Source organism: Neovison vison, chromosome 5 (genome assembly GCF_020171115.1).
Source record: "Neovison vison isolate M4711 chromosome 5, ASM_NN_V1, whole genome shotgun sequence".
Classification (NCBI taxonomy): domain Eukaryota; kingdom Metazoa; phylum Chordata; class Mammalia; order Carnivora; family Mustelidae; genus Neogale; species Neogale vison.
The window spans coordinates 12,279,202-12,306,394 of record NC_058095.1 but is presented as its reverse complement, the minus strand read 5'-3'; the positions used below and the strand labels follow the sequence as shown (position 1 = coordinate 12,306,394).

At 39.4% G+C, this 27,193-nt stretch overlaps 1 protein-coding gene across 4 annotated transcripts in view; it reads left to right on the top strand.

Annotated features, from left to right (window-relative positions):
* The window catches only part of CEP112 (centrosomal protein 112), a 424,841-nt gene that overhangs the window by 222,576 nt on the left and 175,072 nt on the right, over positions 1-27,193 (top strand). For all 4 annotated transcript variants that reach the window (XM_044247582.1, XM_044247581.1, XM_044247583.1 and 1 more), the window contains one exon: positions 2,653-2,835. In XM_044247582.1, the coding sequence (XP_044103517.1) occupies positions 2,653-2,835 (183 nt within the window). The remainder of the gene's footprint in view (positions 1-2,652; positions 2,836-27,193) is intronic.

Below are 27,193 nucleotides of genomic sequence, written 5' to 3'. Positions count from 1 at the left end.
TCATTGGGCTTCCTGCTCAGAAGCGAGTCTGCTTCTCCTTTTCCACTCCCGCTGCTCGTGCTCTCTCTCAAATAAATAAATAAAACTTAAAAAAAAAAATAAATAAGTGACTGAACTGGAAAAGTAAAAAAAACCTCTTTTAATGTTTACTTACATGGAAGGGGCTAGCAACCAGTACAATCTTGAATTTAAACACAGATCCACTTTGGTGATGGCCTTTGTGGTTATGAATCTCATCATTAAGAAGTTTCTAGACCATTAGGGTTTTTCTTCAAGACTCTACCATGTATTAGGATGAAACATGTCGGCCAGATGATGCTAGGAGTGAGGAATCTTAGGCAAAGACCAGAAAGGGCTTATAACATCTAGAATTTGGCCAAGTAGTATGGATTCAAGCAGACAAACCTGAGCTATTTCACTTTAAAAGGCTCCAGCAACCCTGAGATTTATTCATTCATTACCTAGCATCACTGAGCAATGGGCCCTGACAAAATGACAAACTACTAATAATTTATGAACATCTATCTTTAAGCTCAAAATTCCACTATCTCTATTTCATTTGTTCCTAATTTTTAAAAATGAATTAACTGAAATCTGAGCATGGAAAGGGTCATTGATTGGTCTACCAGAGCTCTTCGAATAACTCAGAGGAAGTTACTTTGGAAGTACATTATTTAGAGCCTAGAATGAGGCTGCACCATTACAAACGATCTCATAGCGACTTCCGTTCATGTGTTTTTTCTTGGGGAAAGAATTCTGTAATCTTTCTGCCTTGATTATGGGTCAACTGGTTATTTTTCCCTAGAGGATGTAAAATATTTTGGTTTTTGTCAATTTTAAAATCACACCCATTCTCTCAATTTTTCTGAGGCTTTTAAGAATCAGATCTCAGTAGTATTCTCTACCTCCATCTATTTCTTTACAGTGTGTTACATACTTAAATGATTTTAACTAAAACTTATAAATTTATTATAATAATGCTTGGTAGTGTAACACTGAGTAGAAATAATAATGTGTCCAAGAACTAAAAATATTCTAACTCAATAATTCATAAACTCAGATGCCTGAAATGATGCAGTAATATCAATACAGTTTTCAGTTCTCTCTTTTGTTGGGATTAACATTGTAGTTGTGTGAATCAGAGTAAAGCATGCACATTAATTTTAAATAAAGAAAACTTAACTACTTGGTATGTGAGGAGAAGATGTGTGTATTATTTTTTTCTATATGTTGCCAGCAGTAGAATAATTAGGAAGAAAGATCCCTAGATTTGAAACAGACACAAATTCACTAGGCTGTCTTTGTTCTCAGATGCAAAATAAATGTATCTCTATTACTTCATACATTATTTTGTTCTGGTAAGTGTATGTAATGAAAAGTGGGTTCTTCTCGATAGTATAATACATTTATAAGTGGTCAGACATTTCCTGTTCATTTTCCACTCTAAGAAAAATCACAATAAGGAAAAATGTCAAAACTCGTGTTTATAAGCACATTCAGTTTGTGTTTTTGCAGTTAGAGGGTGAGGATATCAAATCTCAAAATAATTTCTGAAACTTAGTGTAGCATGCTCGCGTGGAGAAATGAATGCTATCGCTTTAAGATAAGGTAGTCTGATGATTCATTGCACGAAACAAGAAACAAGATCGATTTGGAGCAGGCTTCTACTGTTAGCTTTTTTGAAGATGGATTCTCACGCCGAAAATAACACAACATATTCTAGATAACGGCAGTTTTTTCCCCTGAAATCCACCAAAACTGAAGAAAAATCCAAGTGACTGTTCTTAGCAGCTGTGTGGCCTGGAGTTCACTGGGGAAGCTGGCTTCCTGCAGTCCCTATTCATCACCTGCTTCAAAGACAGCCTGGCTGGCTATAGTTTGCAGGCCAGGTAGGGTGCCATTGTGCACAGTCTGGGAGGATTAGTATCAAAGCTGCGGCAACCAGGCCCTTGGTCTCGGGCTGCCATTCAGTCTAGCAGGGAGAGGCTAAGACTGGCCAAGGTCACAGTCTCCAGTGTGGAGTGGACTGGGAAAGGATCCTGAGAATAGAATGCTCTTTATGAAATCATGGCGCAAGCTTGCAGCACAGCAGGTGCCCTTCTGGAACACATAACATCTGTTTATGTTGGTCTACCGTAGCTGACAACGAGATAATAGAGCTTTGAAATTTATCATTTTGTTTTTTAAAAAGACAACTGTATATACAATAATCCAGATGCGTATTTAGTTTCGAGCTTTTATTTGAAAATCATAAAGAAAACGGACTGATTTAATTGCTGCTTTTACATGTATATATTGAAGCAAATAGCAAAGCGTACTGCCTATTAACCATTTATAACCATTGCTGATCAGTAATACCCGAAATCTTGGGTAGGAAATACCTAGCATTCAACATGATTTTTTTCAATGTTCAGGCATTTATGCCAACAGATTGCAGAACGATTTCCTGAATATGCCCAACTGTCTTGAATATTAGGTTTGGATAAAATCCCCACCCCTCCCACAGATGAGAGTATTTCAAGGGTGAGGTAATAATGACGCAAAAATAAAATTTTCAACTTGGACAAATTAGAGAAAAATTAAGCTGTCCATGAGTTGTCATGACGACAAGGATGTTCTGTTGATGAACTGTCCTCCTCATTGTCCAATCAGATAGTGGAGCTGAAGCTGGAGCATGAACAGGAGAAGACGCACCTATCACAGCAGCATAGCGCAGAGAAGGATAGCCTAGTCCGAGACCATGAACGGGAAATTGAAAACCTGGAAAAACAGCTTCGCGCTGCCAATATGGAGCACGAAAATCAAATTCAAGAGTTCAAGAAACGAGATTCACAGGTAATTATCAATAATATTTGATAAAACGGGTATCTATTTTTAAAAAGTCATCAGCGTTTAGTGTTTTCTTCTTATTCTTATTGGTGCACGCTGTTTGATCATTTGCAAAACTGACATATAAATGTGATTTTTTTTTGTTTTCTTCTCCCCACCCCCCCGTTTTGAGGATGAATAAGGCTTTAACTACAGAAACCACAGGTAGCCAGATTAAAAATCCCATGGCGCGCTATAACTTGGCCCCTTTTTTATAATCTTGTCTCAGTTCCTTTCATGATGGATTTTTTTAAGGTATCTGCCCCTTACCCCTCCCCTCAGCCTCAGCAAATCCCTATGAAATATATCAGCCTCACTCCTTGCTTTTTGTTTTAATCTCTGTAGGTAATCAAGCAGCTGTTTTAATATTTGCTTTTCCTTCCTGGTGTTGCTTTTTTTTTTTTTTTTTCCATTAGACTCTATATTTGATTAGATCACTCCGATGGTAATTGATAAAAATGACTCCAGAGAAGGGCTATTTCCCATCAGGTCTGTGGTTTATTCCTACGTGCGCATGCACATGCCTCCTAGCCTCCATCTCTGTAGTCCCTGTTGGAAGCCATTTGGCAGAATAACCCCCAGCTGTGGTAGCATTTGACTCTTCAAACTTATGGATGAAATGTGCACTGTCAGCATGGAAAATTATCTTTATAAATTTCAGATGAAAAAAAAATCTTATTGGGTGTGTGCACCTTTGTGCTACAAATACGTTCTTTAGGGTATATGTAATCAAAGGCCTTTAGTGTATCCTCTTGAGATTGCTGTGAAATTTTATTAAAGAAAAATTGGGGAGCAATTGATAACAAAAAAGATAATTTTCTTTTCTAATAAAACCATATCCTATACGAGGTCTAAATCCCTCTTTTCCCATGGAAATCTTAACCATATTATTCATACCACAATAAGCTTCTTCCTAGTTATCCTGTCTCCCAAATAATGTAATTTTTAAACAGTGAAATAAGCCTTCTATTTGTGATGACATGTGTTTAAACGATTTTATGATCATCTAAACAATAATAATGCTACTGATTAAATAAGGTGTTTCTTTCTTGGGTGGAGGGCGGGAGGCGGTAAGGCAAAGAATAGGAGTTATTGGTTATTTTTCATTTGACCTTGAGTTGTCTTTCACCTTCGGAGAATGACTGGGGCACTATGAGTGTACTCAGCACAGGTTTTTTTTGGTCAATAATATACATTTATAGGAAAACTATATTCACTGTGTTTTTTGTGGGGGTTGCTAACTGAAAAGGTAGTCATTGTAGTAGCCATGGTACCAGCAGAGTCAGGTGCTTCCTGCTAAATCAACGTGTATTGTATTTTTCCACCAACCTCATTAGAGCCTTTATGAAAATACATGCTGATCTTCTGATTGTTAGCCATATCATTTACTAAGAATATTTTCAAACTTATATTCTTCTTCAAAGATGATGCTTAGCCTTACCATTGTCTTCTGTGGTAGAATATTTGGGTTCTGAGTCTGTGTAGGTTCTGTTTGCATAGTAAAATCGAATACTTGATACAATAAAAGACATTAGTTTATATAACTTCCTACTATTTTGATGCTATTGTGGAAAGCCGGCAGTAGCGGAGGCCAAATTTAGAGGAAATCTTTGTGATTTTTACATGCGTCGTATCTGCCATATATAGGGTGCGGTTCATCCAATAACAAAAGGGAAATTTTAGAATTATTACACATAATTAAGCCACAGGGAGGGTACAATAAGGTCCTTAATTGAATTTCTTCTAATTGAAGTAATCAGCATGAGGACCATATGACCTCTTGAAATGCTGTAGCGTAGGATTGTGTTTCCTCCTATTTTGTGTCTTTCTTGGAACAATTGGAATTGCTATCCTGCGAGTGATAGTAAAGCAATGTAAACTAAAGCTAAATGCATTTTTGATCTGAATGAAAATGATTTTCTGTGTAAGCTAGACTTGGTTGTTTTTAGAGAATGTATTTTTTTTAAAAATTTGCCAATAAGTTATATTTTTAAAAACCTTATCATGTATACCAAAATGCTAATTATTTGTATTTATTTTGGTTATTCATTGAGGATATTAATTCAAAGTTTCCTTCAGGTACGATCTCAATTTTCCAAATATATCTTTTCATGGTTATGATTTAGGTAATGTAACGTAGAATACCTTTGAAGTCCTGAATTCCATTCACGAATTTCAAGAAAACCAAGTGGACATATATTTTTTTTAAATAGAAGAGTATTTTTTCAAGTCATTGTTCTGTGTCTTGGTACATGTGTGATGGATCTTAAATACTGGATTGTATAATTTTTCAGTTTAGATCCAGAGAGATTTGATTTTCAGTTCACGTTCTGCTGCTCCCATTTAGCAGTGGAGGCCATTTTGTAAAAAGGACTGTTGGAAATACTTAACCAAGAGAGGACCAGTGAAGTACCTATTTTGGATACTGTGGCTTTGCTTGCCACTCATTCTTCCATCAAATTGTTGAATGCAGACAATATACTAAAAATCTACTTTTGGCTTCCTCCAAATATACAATGTATTGTATACTGACAAGAAATCTATTATTATAAAGTATAATTCCCTACCATAAGGTGAATCATATGTCAAACAGGAACTCCCTTTTGGTGAATATGCTGTGTAACTATTACAGATTAGTTGTTATCCAGGTAATTTCTGTTTTATAGAGAAATCGTAAGATAGTGTAATACAACTAAAGACAATTATTTCTCCCATTTTATTTGGTGCATTTAGCTAATTATTTGTTGCATATATCTGTCATAACTTGATTTTCAGGCAAGTAGGCTCTTTTATGTTGTGATCCTTATATTTGCTAAAATGCACATTAAATTTTGTCAGCCTCATACAATATAGTCAGCCTTGTGTCTACCTAGGGTCATAATGTTTAAGAAAAAACATCCAGATCAGTAGATAATAAGACATATTAGAAAGTTACAACCTCATTGTCAGATATTTCTCATTTTCCAGATCCCTCTTGTTGAAATTAATTTGGAGGATGATTTGATTGACTTACGTTTTATAATACAAAGAAAATTTATCATTCTATTATGACCACCTTAGGAGAATTTCTTCTAACATGGTGGTTTTGCATTGCATTTGGCTTTTGTATTGCAATGTAGTGAAAAACTTGCTACAGTTTATTCCCTTGAATTACAGGAAAAACAGAACTTAGATTCTTCCACCACTTAGTTGTCCTTTAAGGACCCTGAATCACTTGGGGATCGCTTGATCTTTCATGTTTGTCACCAGAGTGAATGGTGTATATGCACACAGTAGAGAACTTTTGTGGTCTGCCCCAGAGGTGGGGTCACCATCATAGGACAGCTGTCTATGTCACCTCTTGAGGTACAGATACATGGAAGACTCAGGGTGGCCCCGGCAGCCTCTGTGATCCACCATCAGTATAATAAGGCAGATTAAAACAGCAGACTTGGAGAAGGTTATCGCAAAATCCAAAACTACATCAAACTTCAAATTTGTATGTAGGAAATTGGATCTTGCCTAACATTGGCATCTTGATGTCTTTCTTGATGTCCTAAACTGAGAATCATGATGTTCATATGGATGAGTTTTGCATAATAAATGGACAGATCTTGATGTTGCCATATGGATTCACAGCGAGAAGCTCCCCTGCCGCTAATTCTAAAATGTAGCATTTTCAGAAATCCTCCTCTTTCTCTCTTCTAGTTAAAACAATTTTCCAGAAAAGATATTTGTGGTAAGACAGTTTTAATTTTTAAAATAATATCTCAGTCACATTACCTTATGTATTACTTTCTTTCTTTATTACTGAATTTGGTAATTCGGGCCCAAAATAAAAATGTCCATTTATAAACTGGGTGTGCGTCTGTGTGCAGCGGATTGAGTACTGGCTATCGTTCTTCAAAGATTATTTATGGAGGAATTTAGCAATATGTATGTTCTGAACATTTCTGCTAAACCTGTGCATGGTCTTTGGGCTTTTTTAGGGGAGCATTTTTCCATTGAAGACATTGAATTTAATTTCTTTATGCGCCAACCACTTTCAAAAAGGATTTTAGGCAGAATTTTGTAATAAACACACACTTAAACAGGTTAAATATAACTGAAAATAATCTTGAAGCAATAAATGATATTAACCCCACCAGAAAACCTATACTTTAAAAAAAAAATGCTTTAGTTAAGTACAAGTTTTAGCTCTCAGCTCACCTAGAAGCCGCAGCAAAGAGGGAAACAGGATGAACCGTGTAATTCTAATTATTTATGAAAGAAATAGGACTACTTTATTTTTTTTCTAGTACTCAGTTCTGAGAGAAATAGACGACACAGGACTGAGTCTAAAGGACACTGACCAGCATAATTGACGATGATCTCTGTATGTTAAGACATTGGAAATAAAATCTGGTGCGGCCATCTTTGATTCTTTTAAGTACTTTCACAAAATGTAATTAGCAGGTTTTATTTTAATGTGCCCAGATTTCATTTTAATTAATGGAGAATACAATCATTTTCAGTATCAAAAAACACACCTGCTTCAGAAGATCCAATGTTGTACACATTATGAATCAAATGAAAGCATATTTTAAGTCATGAGCCTAGCAAATTCTACTACTTCATTATATGGTTGATTCTGAAACCCTTACAAAATGTCTCGAGGAAGTACAAATTAGAAGCATGGCTGAGGCTAGAGCTGGTATAAGAGTTAACACCCTACTCTTAATTTCCAAGAATGCTACTCTTTCTTCTGATTCGCTTGTCCTCTGAATATATATTATAGAAAACTATAAGAAATAAAAACAAGTGGTTATTTGGTCCAGGAGTGTAGGATATTTGCATCCATAATAAAACAGTTTGGTTTGTACCTACATAACCAAACTGGTATTTCATCATCAATATTTATTCACTAATATCATTTACTTGGTTTTGAGGTAGTAAATATTTTTATTTCTTTGGGTTGAACTGGACTGATCACTTGGAAAAACCAAACTATGTAAATATTTTTCTCCCCACATCATGAGGCTGTTGCTCTTAATGTAACCCTGCTTTTTGTTCCTCTCTTGTCCCTGGTGACATACACAGTCACATCAGTGGTTGCCTGGTGTTCCAGCTGTGTACACACCACACTTGGATACTTACCCCCCCCCACTGACTTATCTGTATTAGATGGAAAGAGGAATGGAATTAAGTGTGTTTTAAGTATTAAGTGGGTTTTTGCTGCAATGTACATAATGTTTAATGTCAGACATCAGAGTTGGTGGGAAGATGTTTTTAACAATTTACTTCATTACTCTGCAAAAAGAAAATAAGACTTTTTGAGTGGACTTCATGGTAAAACCATACATTACAATTTTCATTGTATTTTCCTTAGATGAAGTTTTATAGTATCTAAATGCTGCGTTTAAGATAGGTCAAAAACTTAAGTGCATTCATTTAGAATATAAACAGAGGTTTTCTTAACTAAGCCATTTTAAAAAGCCAATGGGGAAATATAGCTTCTCTGATACCGAAAGCATAGGTTACACAGAATTTTCCAAACAGGGCCAAAGTTATTCTCATCTTTTGACACAGATGTATCGATGTGAAAAGACCTCATCTGCTAGTATCCAATGGTGGTTTGTCTAATGGTATTACATATGAATTTAATAATTTGTTTTACTTATATATTATATATACATTTCTGTGTATAAGAATATTATACACAGGAGAAAAGATAGGAAGATGACCTTTCAAGTAACGTTTACATTTTTAACGTTAGTTTAGGAGTTAAAAGAAAGATAGGAGAAAAGATAGGAAGATGACCTTTCAAGTAACGTTTACATTTTTTGTAGATCACTAGCTTTCTTTTTCCATTATAGTTTTAAAATTCTGTAGTTATTTTCATCTTATAGACACAAAAATAGCATATATGCCACCATATATGCCTCATTTAAACTATTATAAATAATTCAACTTGGTCCTCGTTGTGGAGAAATTATATGAAGTTGAAAAAACAAAAACAGGCTGAGACAAGGAAATTGATTTCTCTAAGAATGATCCATTTGTAGAAGTGTTATATGGTGTATCTTTAGTCCTGTGCATATTTTTTAAGTGTGGCAGTTACCATGGAAACCACATTCCATGGCATGTGAGTCCACTTCTAGATAAGAATATTCCTTTTAAAGACAAACCTCCCAAATCATAACATGAAGTATTCCTTTTGAATTAACACCTCCATGTCCATTGAATGCTTGCTTTAAAAAAAATCTGTCTTTTGTTCTCAATACACGTAATAGATTTCTTAGAAATACTCAAGTTGTTCTTCAAGAGGTAATAATTAAATGCTGGAGATATTTAAAATAGGGGTACAATGTGATGACTCTGCAGTGAACACTGGGGAGCTGGCCAGGGAGCACGTCTGTGGATCCAGGATGTTGTGCCGGGCATGCACCTTGCGGTCATGTCAGGTGTCTAAGCATCGTGCTGTAATGCGCCAGATTGAGTAAAGAGATGACCACATCCAATTATTTTCAGTTCACAGATAAAAAACTTCTCGTTCAAGGACATTATCTTGCCCAGGGTCACAGAACGAGCAAACCAGGGCTTCTTAATCTTAATTCAGTGCTCATTCTCTATCTCACAGCCTCTTTCAAGAGAGATTTTAGATTTTTGGAGAGACTTGGGCTTAGCAAAAAAGGCACAGGGTTATATGAGAATCTTTGCTTAGCAGGAGAGAGAGGGAGACACTGGCACTCTTTGTTCCCCATGCTGAGATTCTGGTCGCAATTTGCATTTCTTTCAGTGATTCGCCATACTTGACGTTGCTGCAAAGTCATAATTGAACCATGCTGCGTGAGTTCCAGTTTTAGTGAGCAGCGCCTCCTAGAACAACGCTGAATTTTTATGCTTGTTTGTGTTTAACAGCAGCAGCAGCGACAAATATTTATTGCATGCTTCCCATGTACCAGGCTCTCTGCTAGGTCTCCCACACCGCTTCGTCTCGTTCCATCCTTCCAACCCTTGCTAAGGATTCAAGTTCCCATATGGAAAGTCTGTTTTGACCTTCTTACCTGGGTGGTGAAACAAATGTATCTTATTCCGTTTTATCGGTGAGAAAAGTTTCAGAAAGCGTTGGTGAAATGCCCAAGGCTACATAACTAGTAGTCAGTGTAGTTAGGACTCGGTAATGTCTTCTGCCCTCATGTGCCTGCTTACATATGAGCTTGTTGTCTCTGAGTTTCATTTATTCGGCAATAAATTCCATTGTATTTTCGATTTTGGGTTGTTAATACGTTGCTAGATTTAAAATATTGATACCCATAACTCAGACTATGTAAATCCAAATCAAGATTTAGCCGGTAGTTTCAAACTTTCTCCAAAGCCACAAGCCATGGCTGTATCTCTATTCTGAGACCAATTAAACTCTGAAGAGATGCAATTCTTAATATTTTATTTGGAGAAGAATTCCTTCCCACAAATTTCAGAATTTGTAGAATGGAAAAATGAATATGATTTTGAGGTGGGTTTACTTTTGACTTCTACATTATTGCTGAAATAAAAAGATATGTCTGGAATAAGAATCCGGGAAGCTCTTAAGTCAATGGACCTACCCAGTCTCTATAAAAATCAATTTGGGATTTGCATTTAGTACTGGTGAGATATGGTTTGTTGTGAATGGTTTATTATAGGTGAATATCTGTTCTATTCACACAGTAATTTGGAATATTACATATGATCCTTTCATTTTATGGAATGAATTTTTAAATCCCAAAGTCTTCAATGTTAGCATTTTTTCCCCTAAAGGAACCCATATAATGATCATTATTGGTTGACAGCACCTAGCCAAAACCTTCCAGAGATGAGGTCAAGGCAGTTTGGTAAGCTCAAACTGGGAGACTTTCTCAATAGAAATACAAGGAATGACTAGAAACTGTGTTTCCTTTAGAATCCTAAACTTACATTGATGCAGTTTTTGTTTCAATCTAGACTTACTGTGGTCAAAATGAGAAGTTTTCAGATGAATTCTTTTTTTTTTAACTTAAAATACCCCAGAGATGAATTGTTATTCCACATACTGAATGTCATTCCCATTGACATAAAGAAAAATGCCTTCAGTTATTTTTAGCATAGTGCTGTCGTCCTTTTCACCTCTGCCTCAATGAAATTACTAAGACTGTTGGCAGAAATTATCTTTGAGGAAATATTGGATGAATAACTCTTCTTTCTTGATGTCTTGGAAAAGGCATTTTTGGATTTCTGACTCAGTCAGTTCTCTCAGAGACATCCTTGATGTCTTTATTTAGATATTTGAGGTAATTTTTTGTGACAGGGAGGTCGGAGCCAAAGTGCACGAAATGATTGGCAAAATGATGATATCATCAAATGTTCAAAGAGCTGGCAAATTGAAGCTTATTAAACTGTCATTTTGTCTTCCATTCAGGACTAATTGGAATCATGCCTAGTTGCATGATAGGAAAGATATTTAACACCTGAGAATTTCTCACGAGAAAAACGATAGGAATTGATGTCAGGGAGACCTTAAACTCATGTTTGAGGAGGAAAGCAAAGGAACTACCTGAAAATAATAATCTATTTTCAAGCTACTTTAATATTTGTTTGGAGAAAATGTTTAGATAATAAAAATTGGCCTAATTGAGACCGAAAACATTGAAATTGGTGGGTTAATGTGAAACTTGAGGTAATGTTTTTCAGTTGAAACGAATATTAAAGTTCAGTGAAACCCATTTTTCTTCGCTTGTTTTACATTGTTACCTGGCAATTATTTTAAATTGTTACCTGACCTCTCAAATATTTGGGGGCATTTGTGTACTGGGAGGTTGGAGAATGATCACAAGGAATCAGGAAGAAACAGTACATAATTAGACTTGGAGGGTTTGAAAAAGTGTGTTATTTTCCCGGTTCGTTTTGATTTGTTTTCCTTAGGTTCGAGGTCAAGGCCTAAAAGTATTAGCAATATTTGAAAATGAGTTAATGGCCTCCTCAGAGAATGAAGTTTGCTGAAGTATGTGGCCTGGATCTGGAGTCTCTTCCTTTGTTAGTTGGCGGAGACGGGGGAGCAGTCACAAGGCAGCATCAGTCTTGCAGTGTGTGTGTCTGTGTGTGTACACATGCACACACGTGAGGATGCGTGTGTGCCTGTCTCCCACTGATATCATCACTCTGTGGTACAGAGGAGCTTTCAGTGAACATGAAACCAATAGTTCAGCCAGGCCTAGCATTTCAAAACAAGGGAATTTTCCAGCGGAAGGACTTAAAAGTTACAGGTCTTTAAAAAGGTTAAAATTAAACTGGTGATTCATTCATCTTAAGTTTGCTCCTTAAGTCAGTATTTATTAATGAAACAAACCCCAGATCCCTGGGGTCAAGTGGGACCTTATTTATTTTGTTATTTGCAAAGATGTCATTTAATGTACAAAATGCATGTGTTCACCAAATGTTTCCTGAAAAGCTAATATTTTTGTAATGTAAATGTTATCCTCACTTGTTGGGCTAGTTTCAGAGTAGCTCCAGACAAAGGGGTGTTGGCATGTGCAGCAAAAGCGGAGTGTGAGGTTTGAAAACGTTTGTTCTTCAGTTACTCAAAAATGATGCCAAAGCTATTGTTAGACAAAAGCCTTGAGTTCAAGAGGTACAGTGTGTTGCCAGCCCCCATTAAAGTCCATCGTGACTGTGCGGACGCTGGTTCAGACTTGGGGAAACGTGGACAGGCAATCTTGTGCTTTACCTCTCCGGTCATTTCTGGTGACTTGCAGTAAACATCCTGATCTGTTACTGTAACGTTGGCGTTTCTCAGAATAAGTCATTCAACTCAGAAACGAGAATAGTGGAGTAAGTCTTCTCTGAAAATCATAATTATTGTTAACTCTTCGGATTGCTTTTCAAAGTCTTATTGTTCCATACGGATGTTGACAAAATGGAACTGTCACTTCAACACTTATATAATTGCGACTCTTTGGATAATCTATAAATCAAGTTTATTTCCATATACATTTTCCTATCTGTAAAAACTGGGAAGAATTCTGTATATGGAATTTCCTTATGACAGAGACTTTTTTCCACATGATTCATTAATGCAGTAAAGATTCCTTGAGTGCTGTTTTCTGTACCAGGTCCTGAGGCTCGTTGTTTTAGGAGGTGATTTTCGCATCAGAGTACACGTGAGTGTTGTCCCAGGCTTGCACAGGGCATGGACGGTCTGGCCCCACGAGAGTTCCTGCTCTGGGAACAGCAAAGAACAAGAGACACCAATCCTCTGCTCTAAAGGAACTCACACTTGAGTGGGGGAAGACAGGTGATAACACACACAAAAAGCCCCGAAGTAACAAGGGAGAAGATCACATAGCAATAACTAGCAGGTGGAAAATTAACATGGAGAGGTCAAGTCCCAGGCAAGTGACTGAGTGACCGTGTGAGCCATCAGAGAAGACCTCTCCAGGGAAGAGCTGTGTAAGCTAAGAAAGATCTGAGGGATGAGAAGCCATCCGGGCTGCGGGAACAGCCTGTGCAGAGACCCTGGAGGAGAATAAACTGGTACATTCAGGAAATAAAAAAGGAGGTCTGATGGCATGAGCTTAGGAGGTTCAGGGAAGGACAGGAGAAGCACTGAGAGTCCATTTGAGATATGACTAGAAGACAGTTAGAGGATTGTCAGCAGTCAGGTGACACGATCCGCTTCATGTGGCCATCGTGTACAGCCGGGAAGTGTGTGACATGTATTTGAGCTAATAGAACTTTCTAATGGGCTAGGTATGGGGAGTGAGGGAAAGAGGAAGCTTGACAGCTTTGTTCTGAGCAGGTCGATAAATGGTGGTATCAAATACGAGCATGGTTTGGAGGAATAGAAGCAAAAGCAAGAGTCCTCTTGTCGCCAAGCTGAGTCTGAGCCACATGTTTAGCCTCCAAATGGAGATGGGTCAGATGGGGATTTGGATATGCAGGTCAAGATTCCAGATAAGGGAATGTGGACATCATTGGCCAGTAGATAATTAAAGCATGGGCCTGGAAGCAATTACCAATTTCTTATCAAATATGAAGACAGAAATGCTGGTTCCTGGACAGTTCTACCACTTAGGCCCTTTAAACCTGAGTGACCCACTTCGTATCTCTGATCATTATTTTCACATCGGGAATATACATTCACTCATTTAGCATCATCTGTTGAGATTTTCCTGTATGCCAGGCACTATACTGGACCTTGGGATATTAAAAAAGGAATGATCCCTGCCCTCTAGCTTATAGTCTCTGGGGAAACAGGCATTGCACATCTGTCATAAAAGGAGGGTAATAATAATGGTTCATACCAATGGATAGGAGCAAAGAATGTCTTCTTTTAACATAGAGAAAGGATGCATCTTATCACATATCAAAGGCTGCATGGAATAGGAGACACAGTAACACCCCTGGTCAGAAGGACACGCTGCTCTGGCCCATGAGTCCCCTTGAAGGCATCTCTTTGCCAATGACCCCACCTGATATTTTCTTTACCATTCAGTGGAGTGGAGAGAAATTAATATTCTCCCAGCCCCTTTCTACTGTTTGGAAACTGTCTTCATGCCTGCCTTGTCCACCGTGTGTAAAGAACTGGTAAAAATGTTGGCATGGAAATGGACAGTTTTATTCTGTGGCCTCTTCTAGCAGGCCCACCTTTATATATTATATCTATATAATATATAAACATATATATGTAATATATGTATATATATACACACACATATATATGTATGTATGTATGTGTGTGTATATATATATAGAGAGAGAGAGAGAGAGAGAGCGAGGTAGAAAAAAGTGATAGTGGTACCCTGATCCCAAGTGAAGACGATGTGTCTGTCATGTGGTCTGGGGACATAGGGTCTGGGGAGGTGATCAGAAAAGGTTGCATTAGAGGAGGTATCATATGCATTGCATTTCAAAAATGAGTAGAAATTCGCTATGCAAATGAGACTAGGAAAAGCATTTTAAACAGGAGTAGCGTGATCAATCCCTGGAAAAGGCTTTATACCATGCTGAGTAGTCTCAGCGGGACGCTCTTGAGCACTGTCTCTAGTTTGGGGTTTCTACTCTCTGTTCTGCTGCCATTCCTGTGTCTTCCATTTGTTTGTCTCCTTGTTCTACTTGTAACACTTACTACTCCTTCTGATAATCATTTAGAACAGCGTTCTCCCAAATAGGGTTTATTAGGATACAGGAAGAAAAAAGATAAAATTTCTATTTACATATATTTCATCTTTTTAAAAAATATCCATTTTGTGTGAATTTTTGTAATGCACATAATGTATTAGTACAGTGGTGTTACAGATTTATATATGTATACACACTGGGTTGCATGGCCCAGTTTTTTATGATAGAGATGTCCAATAAAAAAGTTTAGAGATCATAACCATCAACAATCATAAGTCACTGAAGAATTGGAAACAGAGGATTAGGAAGTGGCAAGCAGTGAGACTGGAGGCTGGTTAGGATTTATCTCCGAGAGAGATGACGAGGGACTTAGCTAGGGAACAGCTGATGTGGCAGTGAGGGAGAGAGGGGAGACCCAGACATAGGGCTTGCTGTGCCATGGGACATTTAGGTGTAGATGTCATGTGGGCAAGTGGCAATACAGGACCAGAGTCTAAAAGAGAGCTCTCCTGTGGGCATAGATTTGGAGGTCACCAGGATGGACGGTAGTGGGTGCCATCAGGGAAGATGAGATCTCCTAAGGAGGCGCAGTAGAATGAGAATGAATGACACCCATTGCCTAAGGGAAGAGGGAGGAAATGGAGCAGGACACGAAGACGGAGAAAGTGGGTCAAAAAAGATAGGAAGGGGGGTGCCAGGGTGGCCCAGTGGGTTAAGCCTCTGCCTTTGGTTCAGGTCATGATCTCAGGGTCCTGGAATTGAGCCCTGCATCGGGCTCTCTACTCAGCAAGGAGCCTGCTTCCCCCTCTGTCTCTGCCTGTCTCTCTGCCTACTTGTGATCTCCGTCTGCCAAATAAATAAATAAAATCTTAAAAAAAAAAAATGATAGGAAGGGACACAAGAGACCAGTGGTATTTCAGGAGCCAGGAAAAATCTCAATACCTAACTCCTATATTGTTTGTGGAAATTCAAAATGGGCAAGTATTCTTGAATAAGAGATTATTTATTATAAATAAATATCAGCTTATTTCCATTTGTGAACTGTGGCCACATGACAGAAACAGAAACTAATGCACCAAATGGACAGCAGTCTCTGAAGTCAGACTCTGCAATCCTGTTGGCTTGGAGGGAAGCCATAGGGAACCCATTTCAGAGATGGGAAACATGAGACCTAGGAGAATGAAGCACCTCAGTTGGGGGATAGTGGCAGAGTCAGGCGTGGTTTACAGGCAACCCTAAACCAGGGGTGGGGGGTGGGGGCTCAGCTCTGCACCCAGCACTGGGCCTGTGATCCCTCTGCTGCTCCTGGGAGCAGTGAGGTTTCAGGTCCATAGAGAGCCTTTGCAGGTTGGGTACAGAGAGAGTTTCCACAGCTCGCCTGCGGAAGCAGGGATCACCCAATGAGACACAGATGATCAAATTTTGCCTGGGCCTACCTAAGAGCCAAGAGTTAGAGGATCTGAAATGGGAGGAGGACATATCTAGCATCAGCTGACAGGAGAGAAGGAGATCACAGGCTTCCCTGAAGCTCTCCTAAAATGCCCAGATTCTCAGGTCGAGTCACTCGGGTGTAAAAAACCTCCTGCCCGAAATAGTCTACCACTGTGCCTGGGGTCCCTCAGTTCCATTGCTTGAAACTCTCTCGGTAGAGTCTGGGTTGGCGAACATTCCCTCTCTTGCTTGCCCTTTTCTTTATCGAATGCCTTTGCCTTGACTAGGGTAACCCATGTGTGCATTTAAAATTTCAAAATAAAAAAAAATAAATAAAAAATAAAAAAAAATAAAATTTCAAAATAGATAAATCCATACAGTAAAATGAATTTTCAAATAGATAATTCAGGAACACTTTAAAAATTTATGTGAATGAAGGTATATGGTAAAAAGAATGAATGATCTCTTTTAAGATGGAAATACATCTATGATTTTTTCATTTGTCTCTATTCATACCTTTTTCATTGAATGTTTTTGGGTACCAGTCACTATGCTCAGAGAAGGTAACACAAAAACAAAACAAAACTCTTCCTTGGAGGAGTTCACAGTCTGGCCAGGAAGTTTGGCAAGTACACATCGCATTGCAAATGAGATCATTGCTGTTATCTGGTTATCTGCCCTGCATCCCAGGTCAGGGAAGTCTTGACAGAAGGAAAGTTCGGAATGACATTGAGGTGGAGAGGACAAGAACTGTCAAAGCCACCATCTTGTGGAATTGTTTCTCATTAAATTGCTCTCGTCAAGCTGAAATCCATTACAGCGAAGGAATGGGAGTTTTGATGGATGAAAGAGTGTGGAAGGAGGAAGAAGATGCATAGGGGGGTTGGAGTCGGAAGACTGGGACATCTGGAGATGAGGGAGGGGAGAAAATGACTCAGGAAGTGCAAGCAAGGAGGTAGGAAGATGCTAAGTCAGGCTTCACTGGCTTTGAAGTTGTGCCTGGGGTTAGCAGTGCCCAAACTAAGGGCACCTTGAGACACAAAAGAGGAAACAGCCCCTTCTTTAGGGAAATAAGCCCCAGGATGCTCCAGTCCTCATGAAAGCCTAGGGGCAAATGAGAGGCTATAGGTCAGCTCCTCTAGAACAAGGCTGTAGGTCTCCTGCCTAGGAGAGATCTGCTCTCTCTGGGTTGGGGAGTTCCTCCTCCTCCTCTCTACTTCCCAGGTCTGTGGTTTGATCCTGTTTGAGCACTTCATTCCCTCTCCCTGGTACCCCATCAGCTGAGCTGCCCCCTGCGATGTGCTTGCAGGACCGGGCTAGCGCTTCGCTGTCACAAGCGAACAGGTGTACACTCAAGGGTTTGACCGGTCACGGCCCGGTCAGATTCCAGCGTAAGGAAGAGGCAGTACCCATGAGCTACTGGAGCAGTGGGGAGTTCCAACATCCACTTTCAAAAGAATGGCCATTTTCATTAAAATGGGATTCTGTTGTATAAACATTTTTTTAACAAGAAATGGCCTAGTGTTCATTGTTCTGTGTATCGTTTATTTTGAGAGGGGAATCAAGCATCATGTTATTATGCGCTAGACACTTTCACGAGCTTTCTGGAAGGATGTAGGTATTACCTCAGGTTTTCCGGAAGGGAAGGCAGACCCAAGCTGTGCAGCTCTGAAGAGCCCGGGCAAGGACTTGAACCCAAATCTGCCTGACTTCAAAGCCTGGGAACTTCCTCTCCCCTGCACCTCCATCAGGATGGAAATTAAAGGCATACCCATCGGTGGGAAAGCCTTTCCTTACTGCTGCTCACTAGTGACTTGTGGTTAACATTCATGAATATGGTGAGGACAGTTTTACAGAACAAATCAAATCGGCGTGTCAGGACTCTTTAGAAGAGCAAATAGTTCAGGGAGACTCCGAGTCCCTCCCCCGAATCTCGGCAGAACATCCCTGAGCATTTTACACGCAGTGTTGAGGCTCCTTCTGTTTGCGTAGTCCTTAGTGCCACACCGGAGTGATGGCTGCCAGTCTTCCCCGCCCATTACCCCCCCACCCCCCAGCAGCTCTTTCCCTTCTGAAACCTTGTGGCAGCCCATGGTTGTTTAGATCGAGCTCAGCAATGTTTCTAAACGTTAATTTGGTTTGACATGACTTGGTGCCCAAATTAATTATTCAGGCACCTCCTGCTCCCCGTGCATGAAAAGAATGAAATGTAGTGAATCACATTGTACCGACCACATGTGAATTGTAATGTTACCAGCGATCAGACTATTAGAGAACAAAAGCTGGCAACATATAGTAGCTCTGAATTCGGCCAGTCCCACAACATTAGCATAAACATGCGAGGCAATCAGAGCAGTTTTGAACTTCCCAGGAAAGTGTCCCCATTCTTATCTACTTCTAAAAGAATGTGGAATAAACTATTCATTTAACCAAGTCTAGAAATATGTCTGCTATGCAGTTATAATCATGTGTCATTAATCAGAAAATACTGCAGAAACTCTGACAAATTAAAAACACAAGGATGTGTCTGCAGGGTTTGCAGCCATTAAAAAGCTGCTTCACCTCTCCGGCGAGTTCTTTTATGGTAACTTCTTGCTCAGTGTACTGACATCTTCAAAGGCTCTGACATCTGTCAGCCTTTGAACTACCATTAAAAAATATTATCCCATTTCCATTCTTTTATGCCCATTTTTTTAATTATAGCCCTTCTTTCAAGTTGGGAACATGGTTGGTTTAAACGATGCTGTCCTTTCGTTTTCAGCCACCCAGCTGCGGTTTGAATAAATTGATGTAGAATCAAAGGCGGGACTTTAAAGGAAAAAGGTTTGATGGACTTGGACTCCGAACCAGATGAGGTTTTATGATGAAAAGGGGTTTAATCCCAGCACAGGCAATGCTTCTATCAGTCGAGCAGTACAAAGCAATTCATATATATAGGTTCACGCGAAATGATCTATTTTTTTTAACAGCACAGATCTCTTCAGGACTTGCAAATGTGGCATTAGCTAATATTCAGAGAGCTGATTTCCTTTCATCCACCAGAAGCTTATGATTATAGTACAGTTCTCGAATTGGAAATGAGAGCTGCAACACAGATTTAAAGCTGCTGTCTGATTTGTATTCAATATACATGTCACTGCGGGACAGGCTAGTCTGGGCCAAGCTGGTTCAATACAAGGAAAAACAGTTTCATCATCGGAGATTCTTCAGTCAAAAATATCACCAGCTAATTAAAACAGCAGTCTCATGACTATTAGCGAGGTGTTTGGTTGATTGCTATCTCTTTAAATTTGACAGGAAGGATTAGGAGACGCATCCTCTCTTTTATTACAAATTCTTCTTGCAGTGTTAATGTGTTCAAGTGCATTTCAGGGTAATGAAGTGTAATCAGTTAACTCAAACCACTTAAAAAAAAAAAAAAAGAAAACAACATGATTTGAAATTGCTGCTTTTGCATTGAAACATTTCCCTTCATTTGATTCTTGGTCTGGGAAAAAAAATCATTAATGAAAGCAGACTTTAACATTGTCATTGCTCAGTATACTGTTGAATGGTAAAAACTATCTTGAGCCAAATAATGAAGTAACTAGGTAAGCAGTTTAGGATAATTACAAACCTAGAACATAGATCTAAGTCCATGTTAGAGTAAAAAAGTGATTATTTTTAAATTTTCTCACAGTAATTTAGGATAAATAGCCCTTTCCATCCATTAGAAAATTTTCTTAAGATAATCTGCACCTGCTTTACATTAGAAATTTGCTGTTTACTTCTCACAATAAAAATGCTTGTTCCATTTACTTGGCCAGCTTGGTACTATTTAATTGTACAGATCTGGTCATTCTGCACCACTCATTTTCACCCTCATCAAATAGAATTTCTATTTAAACTACAAATTCATATCCAAACTATAGTTTGAAGAAATTTTGAATATGTTCAGTTTCAAATGAGCAGAGCAGATGTCAGCAAGAGGAGCAATACTTTAATTCTTCTTTTATTCCAGTCCACGGTCTACCTCATTCTAGAATGTTTCTCTCTCCTCCTTGAAAGGAAACCTTTTTTAAAAAATAGAATTTCCCAGGAAATACATTTTGCTAGTTCTTACATATTTTTTTGTAGATTCACAAGAGTTTATTGAGTTACTTGACAGAAGTTGGATTTCTCTCAGTTATAATTGTCAGGTTTTTCGCTCTGAGGTACCTCGTTAAGCTCCCCCCCAACCCCCGTTTATGATACGGTGACTGGCCAGTCTTTCACTGCCTTTAACCATGTAGTTGGGTTTTAATCACTGAATACACTCATTTCCTCTATCCTACTGGATTCTATCTTCCACTGAGTCCTTGTTTTCCTCCTGCTTCTCCCATATCTCCATCTTAGTTCAGCTTCTTTTTTTCTCTACCAGCTCCCCTACCTCTCCACTAAATCTTGGAGTCTGGCTCCTTCTCTTTTTTTCTCTTCATTCTCCTGTTAAGTGATCAGCTACATCTCAGGGGCCTTAAATAACTCTGTGCTAATAACCTCAAAGTTCTTATCTCTCATCCGAGAGCAGCCTCAAACATCCAGCTGCTCTTGGTATCTTCTCCCAGCTGGCTCACAAACACCTCGAACTTCGCACATCTAGAACTGAAGCTTCCACACCCATCTTCTCCCTATCTATGAATGGTATTACGTTACGGTCCGTGCTCAAGCCAGAACCTAGACACCATTCTTGCCTGGCTTCCCTTTCTCTTGATTTGTCAGTAAATACTGTATATTCAGCCCCCAAATAGATTTCACATCCATTCGCTTCCTTCTTTTGCACCTGCTGTCCCAGTGCAGCTCACCAGCATCTTTCACCCAGACCTCGACAGCAGACCTCGGATAGTCCTACTTTCTCTCTTGTTCTTTTCAACAGCCATAGTGATCAAAATGTATATTGGATTAGAAAACTCTCCTGCTTAAAATCCCTCAGCAGCTGGTACATGGAATAAAATCCAAACGTCTCAGTATGGCCCGCAAGACCCTGCATGACCAGGTCCTCCTAGTGTTTCCTCCCCAACAGCTTCTCCAGCTGTTCTCTTCTTGCTGCCCATACTTAGCTACAGTGGCCTCCATTTAGTTGCTAAAACACTCTCTGTTGCCTTACAGCTTTGGCTCATGATGTTCACTGGAACTGGAAGGCATTTGCTCTAGCCCTTTGTATGAGAAGCTCCTTCTCATTCTGTAAGTCTTGGCCTGATCATCATCTCTTCCAAGAGGACTTCTCCAACAACTCTGAGAAGGACATGCCCTGCTTTTATCTATCAGAGCACCTTGCTTGTGAATTTCACAGAACTTTCCAATTCTTGATCTGGAAAAAAAATCATTAACAAAATGATTCTATTTAACTTACATATTTATTGATTTTTGTCCATTCCATCAAATAGACTGAAAAAAGGACTCTGACCCTTTCCCTCACTTCTGTATACCTGTGCCTAAAAGATTTCTGGTATAGACTGTGGCCTCAATGAACATTTGTGAAACATCTGTATTAACAAGGGCAGATTCATGGATCAGCAGAAGCCACAGGACAGCCAAGTGAGGCTCTCCTCTGAGGAGCGAGTAGTGGCTTCAGGGTTGGGTTAGGTCACAGGGGAAGAGGATGATGGTTGCCATGCTCTCACAGAAGCCACCAATTCATGTTAGTTACTCTTTGTTTGTTTTTGTTTCTAGTTCTGTTAGGTTTTTTTGTATGTTTGTTCTTTTTGTGTGTTTGGACAGCGTTGTCAGTGTACTTACTGTTCCAACCTCTTGAGTTCCTACAGAACTTCTAAAATGCTATGACTATATATATATATATATATATATATATATAAAATTCACCCATAATTGCTGTTATGTCCTTATTAATTACATGTTCATGTCTTCCAGAGGAAGGATTATAGTTTCTCTGTCTTTGCATCTCTCAGAACCAGAGGGCCTGGCCCAAGTGCTGATGCTTCATCAGCAAATGAAATGAACACAAATCAATAAGTTTAACCATTTTACAGGGATTGGTCTAGGTCTGGGCTTTGCTTATACCCATATCCTATCTTTTAACTTTCTAATTTCTGAAATATGTGGAGGATGCTTGTGAAACCTTCAGATAATCATCACTTCAGAGAACTGGTTATTATTTTGAGGATATGATTAAAATTATACCATATTCATCTGGCATATGCTGAAGTCCTCCTTAGTGTCAGGCACATTGTTAGCTGCTGAAGATGCAAAAATGAGTAAGACACACTTACTCATAAGGAGTAGAAGACAGAGAAACATAGATAAGAAATAATGGGCTAAGCACGGAACCGGAGACGTAACGAAGACTTATGAACCATGAAGGAGACCTAAGTACCGCTGGGAGGTGGCTCTATCCGTGCTCCTTGGATCCCACTCCTGGGGAACTTTCTTTCAATTGAAAAGAGTGTCCTTTTCCTCCTTTATTATTTATTTAACGTTTTTTCAATAAATGCATAATGATTTTATCTCCATGTTGCTTCTGGCACCTGAGTCTGCCAGGTCCATAAGAAGCAAGAACATAATCAACAAAAGTCCTTTTTTAGTTCTTCACTGAAAGCCACCATGATCCCTCAAGGAGTAAATTACACTACTGAGTCTGTGGTATTAGAGCAACATTCCCACACAATTTAGTGGTCCTCTCTAATTTACATGAAAATCTTCAAAAGGGGGTTCAGTATAGAGGAATCTTTAATTTTGTTGTCCTCTGTTAATGATCATTGAGATTGATACGGTTTTACCTTAGAGATTTTCTAGGTGCTTCTCTGGTACAGAAAATGAATTCTGTGTGTAGAGATCCTTCTTTCATACCATTGAAGTTGTTGCCACTCCAAGGACAAATGTGGTGACTATGTCATGGTGTACTGTGGTACCATGGGGCCATCATTCATTCTTTTTATCCACGTCCAATGGGTATGATGCTATAATTAAGGATAGTTAGTTGGCAAAGGGAATGTAGTCTGAGATCATCTTCAGGAACTTCTTTAGCTCTTTTCCAGGCAGTAAATTAACTTTTGAGGGCTAAAATAATAAGACAGTTGTTTGAAGCTATGTCTGATGGCCAAGGGGGAAAAACACACACATGCATGTGTGTGCGTGCGTGCGCGCAAACACACACACACACAGACACAGCCTGTTTTCAGCTTTGCCTCTGAAGTTAATGTATGAAGTTGGCCGTGTCTGTTCTTACAAGAATGACACAAAGGGGGAAATCCATTAGTTATAATAAAGTAACATTGCTCTGCTCTACAGAGGGCCTTTGACTTGCTACTCCTAGTTTTTGTCTTCACCATAATTATAAACTTTTTCATCTCAGATTAAGAGTGAAGAATCAGTAAACACTGTTCCTTTATTAGTCAAAGACTTTGAGGTGGAACAATCTGGAGATTTTATCACTTGAATAAGAAAAGTTAAGACAAATGGTGTCTAGCACTGGCCATATGCCTCATACCATGGTCAAAGGTATGAGATGGTCCCGTCCCTGGCCATTTTTCGCTCCTCAGAACCACAAGGTGGTTAATTGCCTTTACAAGGCCTGCTCTCACTGTAAATCAAAGGCCTCAGAAAGCCTTTGTGACTGTTATTTCCTCAGATTTTTCTTCATTTTGTCTTTTACTCAATGTTTTTTGCAGTTTTCCTTCCCTTTATACTCAAGAATCATGTTTTTAAACCCTAAGAGATCTTTTTGTACTTTTGCTATTTATTTTTCAGAGCATCTTGTTTTCATTTGATAGATGTAATAAATTTTCCTCTCTCCACGTTTATGAATTAGAATGTTTTTTAGTTCCAGTCCCTGAATTATCTCTTTCCTCCAGGGTTGGTTTTTTCTATTTATCTTTCTATTTGTCGTTCATATTTATTTCTCTCAGTTTTCTTATATGTCTGATGATTCTTACTTTCTGTTGAGATTTACAAAAGATAAATGTGTCTTGGTTTCCTACTACTGCTGTAACCAGTAACCACAAACTTTGTGGATTAAAAACAACAGAAATTTATTATCTTACAGTTCTGAAGATGAGAAATCTGAAGTCAGTCTTAATAAAACTAAGCTCAGGTTGTTGACAGGGATGAGTTTTTCTGGAGTTTCGAGGGAAAAATAGGCTTCCTTTTCTTCCCTGGCTTTTAGAGGCCACCTACATTCCCGGTTCATGGCCCATGTGGCCTCTCCTCTTGCTGCTTCCATTGTCTCATGGCCTTCTCCCTCCCTCTTAAAAGGACCGTTGTGACCACATCAGGCCATGTGCATACTCCAGGATGATCTTCCATCCCAGCATCCTTAATCTCATCTGCAGAATGTCTTTGCCATATCAAGTGTGTTATGGACAGTTTCTGAGGGTTAGAATGTGGACATCTTTGGGTAAAGGAGAGGGGACTTGTGTAAATGGAAATTTACCCACGTCTTAGTATGTCTCTTCCTAAGTAGGAAATCATAGTGAGTCCTGGGAAAAGGATGTGACATGTGGACTGAAAGATATGTCAGAATCCAGGCTCCTTAAATGCTGGAATGAAGAGGGCTGCACTGTGGGGTTGCAGAATCCACACTTGAAGCCTTAGCTTTCTCTGGATAGCTCCTTCTCTTTTGTAGGGAAGGGCTTCTGCTTTTCCCTGGATTGCCCGCAGTCTGCAGGTCGGAGACCTACTTCTCCTGTACACAGGCCTTCAGGAGCTTGTTTTTATTTTGAGCTCTCACCGGGGTCTTTACTGTCTTTGTAGTCCATGAGGCTGAGCCCGTTGAGATAATTGGCTGGATGGGCTCCTCACTCCTCTGCCGACTCCCTCGTGGTTCAGCTTTCCCGGGCTGCTTCATCTCCCAGCATCTGCATGTAGCCATATCTACTTCCTGTCCTCCAGAAATTTATTGAAAACTCTTCTCACTTGGTGACTGTCCCCCAAAAGTGCCTATTCTTGTTCTCTTTGTTTCTGTGGCTGGCTTCATTTTGCACATTTACAGTTTTATTTTATGCAAATTTACTTCTTAGGGGCTCACTGAATTGGTTCAAGCTCACCAAAAGCCAAATTCCTCATACACCATAATATTCCCTTAAAGATGTAAAAATATTTGTGTGTATAATGACTATAATACTGCTGCATTCAAGGAATGAAAATCAGCTAAAAGTCTTTGCTGGTTTATGTCTCCTATCACATCAAAAATGGGATGTACATTAATTTTTAAACTAATAGCTATTGAAATCGACTGGAAGGAAGGATAACTAGACATATTAATAGAAATCCAGCCTGCCACTTCCTCTGCTATTTTACCTTATAAAGTAATGTAATCACAAAGCCCATTATTAGAAGCTTACATGTGCGTGATGTTGTGGAGGTTTGGGTTATTCGGAAAACAGAGCCTGATACAAAAATTAGCATGCAGGTAGTTTCTGGGGGGAAGGGTGGGGATTCCAGGAATCCAAAGTGAGGGAATGGGGAGAATGAGCAAGGAAGCAAAAAGCCAGTAACAGGTTCCTCATGGACTGAGTGACTGCTGGGAGCAGGGGCGACTCCTTCCACTGAAGACCCTGGAGAATATTTTAAAACACACTGTGGAATTATCCCACCCAAGAATGAGAATATGGAGCATTTATCCATGAAATTCCATCCAGCTCCTTCCAATTGAGGTACTCCAAAGAGGCATCGCCCCCTGCGTTTCCTGGCCACGCCTACCCCGTGCCTGCTCCTGCATGTCCTTGGCCGAGTGCCCTTCTCAGTCTTTGGAGAAAACTCAAGGTGGCAAAACTGAGTCACACCATCACCTATTCGAGGTGAACTGAGTATGTGTTCCTGCTTCGGCTGGACTGTGGTCGAACTGGTCAAAGAGATGTGGCCCAGAATACACGAAGCATCTAGAATTAAATGGAAAGAGTGAAACTGGAATAATAATAAACAAGAGAGTCTTCCGTACATAACTGCACTAAAACTGCTTTCAGAGATTTGAATCATGTATATTTACCCATAGAAGCCTCAGGTCGTCAGACCATATGGGTTTATTCCCTGACTTTTACAAGGCCCTATAAAATGATAATGAGGGAATCCCAAAGACCTAAAACTACCACGGCAAAGAAAACCTCAGAGAGGACACCAGCAGACGAGAGACTTAGACACATTTCTGGAAGTGGCTGAGATCGCCGGCATCTAGCTGCATATGAGAGTTCAGCCTAGGGAAGAGCCTGTCTTCCTCATAAAACCCGAGAGAGGCTCGGGACTCAGCAATGCCAGGAAGGAAGGATAGCAGAAGACAGATGTGAGGTTGAAAATAGGATTCATTTAAAGTCAGCATGTAGTGTAGGCGATTTCTCTCTACCACGAGCCCAGAATGGCCAGCTGGAGGCATTTATTCCCAGGCGGAGAGAAACGGATGATCTGTCTGGGAGGAGAACACAAAGCTGGTGTGGGAAATGACACCTTGGAACCAAACCCTCTGGTTTCCAGCATTTAGAAGGATCTCCATGCTTACGGCTTCCTCTGCTCTCACTCACCTTCACCCGCAGTGACCCCTTTAACATATAAGCTCCTGCCCCTCAGATGTACAGAGTTTCCAGTCTGCACTTTACCTCTTTGATCTTGACAGTGAGCAGAAAACCCAGATCAGCTGACATCTGAGGCATAGCTCAGAGGCCCAAGAAAGAAAAACTCAACAGATGACTCCAGAGAGAAGGCACTTCAGGGAGCAAAAAGTAAATTGAAGGAAAGCAAACCTGAAATACCAAGCCTGGTATTATATTCACAAAAGAAGAACAGACTGCTATGAAAATGTAACAATTATAGGAATAAGAAAGGGCTTTGAAAATTAAAA